Source organism: Sycon ciliatum, chromosome 8 (genome assembly GCF_964019385.1).
Source record: "Sycon ciliatum chromosome 8, ocSycCili1.1, whole genome shotgun sequence".
NCBI lineage: Eukaryota > Metazoa > Porifera > Calcarea > Leucosolenida > Sycettidae > Sycon > Sycon ciliatum.
The window spans coordinates 4,899,053-4,909,169 of NC_088650.1; the positions used below are offsets into that span (position 1 = coordinate 4,899,053).

Consider the following 10,117-nt stretch of genomic DNA (forward strand, 5'->3'; position numbering starts at 1 on the left):
TCAAATCACTAAGCTGCCCTTGGCAACTCCGAACGCGGCAGTGTACGACCAGATCGAGCTGGGGAGAGAGTCATAAATTTGTACCTCAATCCACTTACGGACCAGCTACGTTATCAGAGCCCTATCTTAGTATCTACCATGATCTACGTACTCTACGTATTATTATTATTATTATTATTATTTAAACGTAGATAACTCTCCGTCAGTGGAGTGCAAACTCGCGAATTCACGGGTTTTCCCCGCCCACTAACGTAAAGTTGCTCAACTTTACGTAGTGCGGAACCTCTCTAATATAGTCAAATATACGGTTAAAGGGGAAGTTAAAGGGGAAGTTAAGGCAAAAATTATAATTTCACCAGTTGTAGTCTTCGGGGTGCTGAGTCGAATGGTCTTGGTCCGAGGAAGCTGAGACGCTCCCTTCCTACTTGAATCCCAATCGAACTCGCGCACTTCCACCGAAACTGGGTGACTGCGCCCTACGAGATGGGGATTTGTATGCAAAATGTCACTAAAAGCGCCATTTCGTTCTTATAAAAGCACGGATGACCGCGATTGGCCCATATGTTGTAGTCTTTTGGACGCTGAGTCGACTGGTTTTGGTCCGAAAAGGCTGCGATGTAGCGTTCCTCCTTTATTCCCAATCGAACATGGCTGAACAAGCGGTCACGTGCTCCTGGGTGCCCAAATCACCTGGTCACCACGCCAGCAGGCGACAAATTTCACACCAAGGTTCAACTCGAGTGACAGGAGTGCATAGCATCCAAAAAAGGTCAAACAGGCTAGTAAGTTGTACCCTGCAGGCACGGTGACCAGGTGACTGGTGTACGCAGGAGCACGTGACCGCTTGTTCAACCATGTTCGATTGGGAATAAAGGAGGAACGCTACATCGCAGCCTTTTCGGACCAAAACCAGTCGACTCAGCGTAGGGCTACCTGACCAAGACCCTATGCAGAGCTGGATCAGGCGTTGCACACTCTAGCTGGGGGGTTATGTACTCTTGGAACTTTCGGGCGTCCAGTGCTGATATAAGTGAGCGCCGAGCTTGATGTCTCTTGGTTATTCTCCTCACCCTCCGTCGCTAGTTCGTGGCTAGAACGAGCTGGGAGAACAGCTTTATAGCGAGGTCAACGCCTGCTAGTTGTGGGCAGTACCGTTTTGTTTCGGACGTTGAAAGGCTCACTGACTCCATTGTGCATTGAATGAAATGGCACAATACTTGTAGTCTTTTGGACGCTGAGTCGACTGGTTTTGGTCCGAAAAGGCTGCGATGCAGCGTTCCTCCTTTATTCCCAATCGAACATGGTCGAACAAGTGGTCACGTGCTCCTGCGTACACCAGTCACCTGGTCACCGTGCCTGCAGGGTACAACTTACTAATACTAGCCTGTTTGACCTTTTTTGGGTGCAGTCCTGTCACTCGAGTTGAACTCGAGTTGAACCTTGGTGTGAAAGTTGACTCAGCGCCCAAAAGACTACAACATATGGGCCAATCGCGGTCATCCGTGCTTTCATAAGAACGAAATGACGCTTTTAGTGACATTTTGCATACAAATCCCCATCTAGTCAGTTTCAAAAAGATTAGCAATCCTGGCGATCGCCCGGGGAGTTTGCCGTCTTACCGTATGAGCGCTGCGCTGCCTGGAAAAACTCACTGTCAACTCGAAGAAATATTCCGCGCGAAAGCATGAAAAATGACAACTCACTGACGTCGGTACTCGTACATGTTCGTCTGGTTTACAACAAACGAGTTCTTCCTCGCATCGATATGGCCAGTCAGAGAGGACATGTCGAAAGTGTGGTAAATTTTGACGAGCAGGATGCGTCCGTTTTGTGACCAAATAGATTCTTTGAGCTGCCGCGGATGCAATTTACTCTCACGATGTGACGAAAACGGCATTGACACATGAAAAATGACAACTCACTGACGTCGGTACTCGTACATGTTCGTCTGGTTTACAACAAACGAGTTCTTCCTCGCATCGATATGGCCAGTCAGAGAGGACATGTCGAAAGTGTGGTAAATTTTGACGAGCAGGATGCGTCCGTTTTGTGACCAAATAGATTCTTTGAGCTGCCGCGGATGCAATTTACTCTCACGATGTGACGAAAACGGCATTGACACAGACTCATTCCCAAGGCCTTGAAGTGGCAGAGCTATCCCTGTGACTTCGACGACATTTTGAGAAAAGCAGACGCCTGTGAAAGCTTATAGAAGACGGTGTTGGCTCCTAAATTCAAATAAATTGGCGATCTTCAGTTACTAAAATAATTCTCAAACAGAAATCGATAGATCGATGTGCCGGTGTATTCAACAACACGTAGCTACAGCACAATGACTTCCGTGTTCACAACTAATACTTCAAATGGCGTGAGCCAGTCAAGTGTCAGTCAGTTCGGCAGGAAACGCGAGCTCCAACAACAAGTCGTTTGGCGCAGCCACCTTCTTTGTCTTGTACCAGCGTGATCACCAAAACAATAAAAAAATCAAGAAAAAATATTTGACTTGAAGATTTGTTGGGATTTGGACTCACAACTTCAAGGTCAGCAGACAGCATGCATAACCACAAGGCCAAAAAGGAAGGGATAAATCGTGGGTTTTGATAACAAATCGATACTGGCTTCCAGGGCAAATTATAAACCATGGGGAAAGGCCAGAAACCTGGCCGAAATACTAACTCCTTAACGGTTGGTCCAATTGTTCTGAAACCTTCACAGAACAATTTGCCGTGCCCTTACAAGCCGTTTTATGTGCTTTGTTGTCCAAATTTCCCTTATCTTCATACTTTTTAAGACCCAAACTTGATTGCTAATCTTTTTGAAACAGACTGTAGTAGGGCGCAGTCACCCAGTTTCGGTGGAAGTGCGCGAGTTCGATTGGGATTCAAGTAGGAAGGGAGCGTCTCAGCTTCCTCGGACCACGACCATTCGACTCAGCACCCCGAAGACTACAACTGGTGAAATTTTAATTTTTGCCTTAACTTCCCCTTTAAAAAAGAGTCCGCAGGATTGCCGTGGCTTATAGGTTATAACCAGTTAACCGACCGTTAGCTTAGCAGTTAACCGTCAGGGGTAAAACCGTGACCGTTCTAGCCCTAGTCAATAGTACACTACGGACACACAGTTCTCGCACCACACAAACGCACTGTTGCAGAAGAAGGATCCACCGGCGGGATTCTAACCCAGCACCCAGTGTTTTCCGGAACAGTGCCCTACCGATTAGGCTACCGGGGATCACACACACTCGACGCGTACTCATAATTATCATGGGTCCTCTCGCAGTACTTATAGACGATCAGCGGACAACATTTTGCCTGTATACTTTGAACTCATACTTATCTCCTTGCATGGTTATTGATACTCAGTCAACCATCGGATCCTAATACAATCATGTAAAACATTATTACTGCAGGACACTCCGGTCGACCACATTCGCACAAACTCCGGGTCGCACAAATCAGACTCCGATGCAAGTATACTGATCCTTCAGGCAACCGCCTCGGCCTACAGATACAGACTGTGAGAGTGAACACTGCATGATTAGGCTAGCTTTCGCTTTAGAAGAACTACATAATAATTTGTAGTACTAGTATTTGTAAGAATGGGTTTGCTCCCCACACCGGAGCTCGCGCTATTCCGCCGACTTTACTTGACACTTGACTGACTCACGACTGCAATCCAGAGCACACGAGAAGTCCATCAAACCTTCGACTCGGCAAGCCTGCAAGAAAGCACCACTCCCTGCTCAATACACAGTGTTTCGGGGAATTCACCCCTCATCAGTTGAGCTTGAGTAGGCTAAGGAAGATTGTGCCTGAAGAGCACCACTTATATAGTGCTCTCCAGGCACAAACATCACCAGGGATACAAACTTACAGAGACGCTCCGTTTCCAGCGCGACAAACACCTCGTGAACACCAGATAGCAGCGTGAGTGAGTGTCGCTCCTGGACGGTGAGTCGAAACACTGTGTATTGAGCAGGGAGTGGTGCTTTCTTGCAGGTTTGCCGAGTCGAAGGTTTGATGGACTTCTCGTGTACTCTGGATTGCAGTCGTGAGTCAGTCAAGTGTCAAGTAAAGTCGGCGGAATAGCGCGAGCTCCGGTGTGGGGAGCAAACCCTTTCTTACAAATCACCGCCGAAGTCGCAACCACTACTTCGTACTGTTGTGCCCAGCGCGGGCTTGCGACTAGTTGGTTTGGAGGTGACAGCGTTGCGAATGACCGAGGGTCCTCGACGTCTGTCTCACCGTCCAGGAGCGACACTCACTCACGCTGCTATCTGGTGTTCACGAGGTGTTTGTCGCGCTGGAAACGGAGCGTCTCTGTAAGTTTGTATCCCTGGTGATGTTTGTGCCTGGAGAGCACTATATAAGTGGTGCTCTTCAGGCACAATCTTCCTTAGCCTACTCAAGCTCAACTGATGAGGGGTGAATTCCCCGAAACACTGTGTATTGAGCAGGGAGTGGTGCTTTCTTGCAGGTTTGCCGAGTCGAAGGTTTGATGGACTTCTCGTGTACTCTGGATTGCAGTCGTGAGTCTGTCAAGTGTCAAGTAAAGTCGGCGGAATAGCGCGAGCTCCGTTGTGGGCCGGGGAGCAAACCCTTTCTTACAAATCATCGCCGAAGTCGCAACCACTACTTCGTACTGTTGTGCCCAGCGCGGGCCTGCGACTAGTCAGTTTGGAGGTGACAGCGTTGCGAATAACCGAGGGTCCTCGACGTCTGTCTCACCGTCCAGGAGCGATACTCACTCACGCTGCTATCTGGTGTTCACGAGGTGTTTGTCGCGCTGGAAACGGAGCGTCTCTGTAAGTTTGTATCCCTGGTGATGTTTGTGCCTGGAGAGCACTATATAAGTGGTGCTCTTCAGGCACAACCTTCCTAAGCCTACTCAAGCTTAACTGATGAGGGGTGAATTCCCCGAAACACTGTGTATTGAGCAGGGAGTGGTGCTTTCTTGCAGGCTTGCCGAGTCGAAGGTTTGATGGACTTCTCGTGTGCTCTGGATTGCAGTCGTGAGTCAGTCAAGTGTCAAGTAAAGTTGGCGGAATAGCGCGAGCTCCGGTGTGGGGAGCAAACCCTTTCTTACAAATCATCGCCGAAGTCGCAACCACTACTTAGTACTAGTATTCATAACTCTATTGGATAAATCTGATCTCTCTCTATCTATCTCTCCATCTCTCTTTATCTCTCTCTCTCTCTCTCTCTCTCTCTCTCTCTCTCTCTCTCTCTCTCTCTCTCTCTCTCTCTCTCTCTCTCTCTCTCTCTCTCCCCCCCCCTCCCCTATTTCACTCTATCTATCTCTTTATCTCCCAACAACAACAACTCTCTTATTGGCGATGGTGCCTTCGTGAGAATAAAGAATTCAACAACAACTACAACAACAACAACAACAAAATCGGACACCTCTTTCAGACTCGTAGACTCTAGAACTACGCCCTTCGAACTTCGAAGCTTCATTCATGGTAAAAATGACTCATTCAAGTAACTTAGTTTGGGACATCACCAGATCACGTGGATCAATCTGTACTCCGACTGTAGTGTAGGAGGTTACACAGCAGCGAGTCGTTACCGCAATCAATCGTTGCACGCACATAATATACTACACTGATGATACAGACAGTACAGAGTAGTCTTCTGCCAAGGGCGAAACCTTTTTCGTTCCAAGATCTCTACAACTGGAAATAATACCTGTAAGTCTAAGGCTGTATACAGTACAAGGATAGGTAGGTTCTCTGGCCTGCCGTATTCCTTGTTCGTTTATAGTTCATTGAGAGCTCCTCGGCAAAATGAGGTTGTGGCTAGCGCTGCTGTTGGCTTTCTCCGGCCAGTGTCTGGCCGATGAGATACTGGTGGAGCCTGCAGCCGGCACAAAGCCGCATATAGTAATGATTTTAGTTGACGACTGGGGATGGGCTAACGTCGGCTATCACCGTGACCCACCCACGAAAGAGGTTCAAACGCCGAACTTTGATTCTCTGTGCAAGGAAGGTATCGAATTGGACCAGCACTATGCGTATAAATTCTGCTCTCCGTCACGCTCTTCGTTGATGAGCGGACGCTTGCCAATTCACGTAAATATTCTCAACGACCCACCGAATGTTTACAATCCCAACGACACTGTGTCGGGTTACGCTGCCATTCCACGGAACATGACGGGCATGGCCGCCAAGCTCAAGGCAGCGGGCTATGCCACACATCAGGTGGGAAAATGGGACGCTGGAATGGCCACGCCGGACCACACGCCCGTGGGCCGTGGCTTTGACACATCGTTTGGCTACTTCCACCATGCCAACGACTATTGGACGGAGCAAGCAGGTGGATGCAAGAAAAACAAGAAACATCTCAACGTCACCGATCTATGGATGACGAGCGGGCCAGCCGATGGCATCAATGGCACAGACTATGAAGAAGCGCTGTTCAAGAAACACGTACTGCAGGTAACAGGCGATTCTTTTAGAAAATGCGGTACTCTATTGCATGCTGCATGACATGCATGTACAAAATAATGATGGAGTACTTGTACTCCAGGGTATGAGGGAAATCTTTACATCAAGCTCGCTTATCCAACACTCAAGCACATAATTATTTTGGTATAATCCAATGGCAGACCGCGCATTGCAATGTAGACTATAGGGTGGCTTGAACAGCCGTCGGGCCTGGCTAGTCATTCTGCTATTTTTGATGTATTCTTTCAATCTAGTTTTGTAGAGTAGATTTTGAGAAAGGTGCATGCAAAACGTCCGCAAAGGTTTGTCGATGACAAATTCTTGGCTAATACGGTACATGGACTTTCATTTTCAAAGAAACCACTGTGCAGCTATGCCAAAGATGATGGCATGGGGGCAGGATGGGTAGCATGCCATCTGGGATAATTATAGCTACTAGTAGTGGGACCTTTGGTACAGGGGGCCACTTGAGCTTGGCTGTAATTCTTATCTTACTCCGTTGTCTCCCATAGACCGTCCTTGACCTTGGGTCTGGTCAACGCACACCCACCACTCTGCAAGTACAAGCTAAATTTGTGCATTTATCCTTGATGGTGGCGATGTTCCTGTTTGGATCATGTTGTGTGGAAAGCTCTCGGTTTAGAGTTTCATACGAGACGTAGCACTATTGAAGGTGACCTTATACCTATGATGCACTACATACATGTTGCATGCTCTGTGCTTGCATCAATGTTTCCCTCGCCTTTAATAGTCTTCTTCTTCTATCTTGTTTTATGGCAATGGCACACGCTCAGGTCATCTCGTCTCACCCAGCAGATACTCCTCTGTTTCTCTACTATGCGCCGCACATTGCTCACACGCCACTGCAAGTGCCCCAGGACTACCTGGATCGGTACGCGTTCATCGACACCGTTGACCGCCGCATCTATCATGCCATGGTTGCCTACCTTGATGACGTCATTGGAAACTTGACGGCAGCACTCAAGGACCGCGATCTGTGGGACAATACACTGATAGTCGTAAGCAGTGATAATGGTGGACCAGTTTACCCCGGGGGTGGCGCGAACAACTATCCTCTTAGGGGCGGCAAGGTGACCAATTGGCAAGGAGGGGTCCGCGTCAACGCATTCGTTTCTGGCGGATTTCTTCCCAGCGGAATGCGGGGCCAGAAGTTGGATGGCTACGTCGCACTGGCTGACTGGTACGCCACATTTTGCTCCCTGGCTGGTGTGGACAAGACGGATCAGCGTGCTAAAGAAGCTGGACTGCCACCCGTGGATGGGCTGGACATGTGGCCGATGCTGTCGGGCCAGAACACGACATCACCGCGCACTGAGATTCCGCTGAGCCCGGGCTTGATCAGTGGTGATTACAAGATACTGGTGGGTAACAACGATCAAGCAGGCTGGACGGGTCCGCAGTACCCTAACCAGACCAACCCCAAAGGCGGCATCAGTAGTAATGTACAATGTGGCTCTGACGGCTGTCTCTACAACATCAAGACCGATCCCGAGGAGCGCAACAATCTTGCGGCGGGGTCACCTGACATTCTCGCGCACATGCAGGCAAGGCTAAAGGCCTGGGAGAGCACGGCGTTCAATCCTGACCGTGGACAGCAGTGGGCCGGAGCATGCGAAGTGGCTCTGGATAAGTATGGCGGCTATTGGGGACCTTTTCTGCCGTAGCCGGGGGTTAATGATACAACGTCTTGTGTCATACTGATAGCCTGACCACATTGCTGCTTTGCATCTCTCATTGCAGCAATGAAATTGCATACTAGTGTTGCCAATTTCTTCTTCACAGTGCACCTCTCCCTCTCCCCTCTTTCTCTCTCCATCTCTACAAGTACTGTGGTATTGATCAGGCGATGAACTCATCCTGGTCACCATCCATCCCTGAAATAATATCATTATGTATAATTTGAATCAATTTCCCGCCTTACTCCCCCTTATGTTCTGGCTGCCCGTTTTGGATCCATCAGTTGCGGCCTGATGATCGTAGTAATACGTGGAAACTCAGAGTTGTAACAAAGCTTCCAATCTCTCCAGTCTTGTGTATCATTATGACGTGATTGTATATTATATTACCAGAATAACAATGGCAATCAAGGCTTGTTTGCTGCTACTCAATGTTTCATGCTCTCCCAATCACCAGGCAACATGCATGAGGATGGGGTGCCGACCATGCCGGATATATGCCAGGAGAGGGTGGGTCTTAGCACAGTAGGAAAGGTTGTGTGTGAACGTGGGGGCTGTATAGGTTTCAGGGCTAGAGGTGTTATTTTAGGCAGGAGGCTGTGTGCAGAGTGTGTGGTTGTTGTAGGCAGGGAGCTGTAGAAGCAGTGACAGGGCCAGCAATGCAATGTTAGCGCAGAATCTTATGTACTACAAGTAGTATATATTACAACATCTCAAGACTCAGAGGAAACTCCCGCCATGCGCCAGTGCAAAAGCCAACCACAGCGATAAATATAGGTGAGGGTTAGGAGGAAACACAAACGAGTAGCAAAAAAGCAAACCTAACTGCTAGCTACTGTGCCGGCATTTGAATGTGTTGTGCTCCTGGGATTGCATTCATGTTCTCATAATGCACCAAGAATTCATACATGCACAACATGTGAGTACATATCCGATGATAGATCTACACGTACATTGACGGTCAACCCCTAGAATCGTAGACCGGCAGGTGACGTGCCACTGCCTAGGCATCAAAACCATGACAACTCAGCATCACAACTCAGCATGCAGCAGAACGAGGCTGGGCTTCGGCTAGAGCCGTGAGCCAAAACCAGGGAGCCGTGATCATGCCGATGCGGCGATGGTGATTCTCTGGCCAAAACCATAGTATTAGTACTACAGTGGTCCCTCTATAATCCGGCACCATTTGTGCCACGAAAATCTGCTGGATTAGGGAGGGTGCTGAATTAACAAATCTGATCTACTGCTGCAATGTGCATGAAGAGGACATTTGGCTACTGAAAATTGTGCCGGTTTATCGAGGGTGCTGGATTATAAAGTGCCGGATTAGAGAGGGACGACTGTATTACTACTGACTGTATTACTAAGCAAAAGAGTTGTACTGCAGTACTAGTAGTATCCCAGTACTAGCAGTAGCCCTATGCCGGCTATGGTCCTCCCGTCCGGAATCACAATCAGTGTGCTCACTGCTCAATGCGATCTCGTGATTCCATGCCACGCCGGGCACTGTGCCGCCCTTGTACTAGATAAGTACAGTACTAAAGACTAAGTAGTACTCCATCCCATGCTGGATCAGTGGATGGTGAACTGGTGCCGTGGTGGGGAGCGGTTCAGCCTTCAGGGCGCAAGCGCACGCGATCCGATTTCATTGAGCAGCACTACACCGAGAGCGAGATCTACGAGACTACGGACGGTAGAGTTATGCATGCTACAATGTAGGTGAGGATCTGCTTGTGAAGCTAGTATACCATGGACAGTTGGTATACTGTGCTGTGTACAGCTTTGCCCTAGAAAGGCGAAATCATGTGGACTCGCTGGCTGGCCGGCTAGCACAAGGGGGAGTCGCATGTATGCAGCTATCCGACCTAGGAGGACTGGTAATCATGGTCATGGTTACCAGTGGATCTGTACTTCCGAGCTCCGGCTACGCCTTCCGCGTCTTTACTACCCCGCACAGCTAGCTAGCATAGTAGCT

The 10,117-nt window shown here is 48.8% G+C and overlaps 1 protein-coding gene across 1 annotated transcript; it reads left to right on the forward strand.

Annotated features, from left to right (window-relative positions):
* The first annotated feature begins 5,637 nt into the window (after window positions 1-5,637).
* Window positions 5,638-8,553, forward strand: LOC135822868 (arylsulfatase B-like). Its single transcript, XM_065335703.1, has 2 exons — window positions 5,638-6,436; window positions 7,240-8,553. The coding sequence occupies exons 1-2, from the start codon at window positions 5,786-5,788 to the stop codon at window positions 8,128-8,130; spliced, it is 1,542 nt and encodes a 513-aa protein (XP_065191775.1). The 5' UTR covers window positions 5,638-5,785; the 3' UTR covers window positions 8,131-8,553.
* The last annotated feature ends 1,564 nt before the right edge of the window (window positions 8,554-10,117 follow it).

Coding starts and splice junctions, on each gene's coding strand:
- LOC135822868 (XM_065335703.1), top strand. CDS start 5,786: ATGAGGTTGTGGCTAGCGCTGCTGTTGGCTTTCTCCGGCCAGTGTCTG. Junction 6,437..7,239: donor TCAAGAAACACGTACTGCAG/GTAACAGGCGAT, acceptor GCACACGCTCAG/GTCATCTCGTCTCACCCAGC.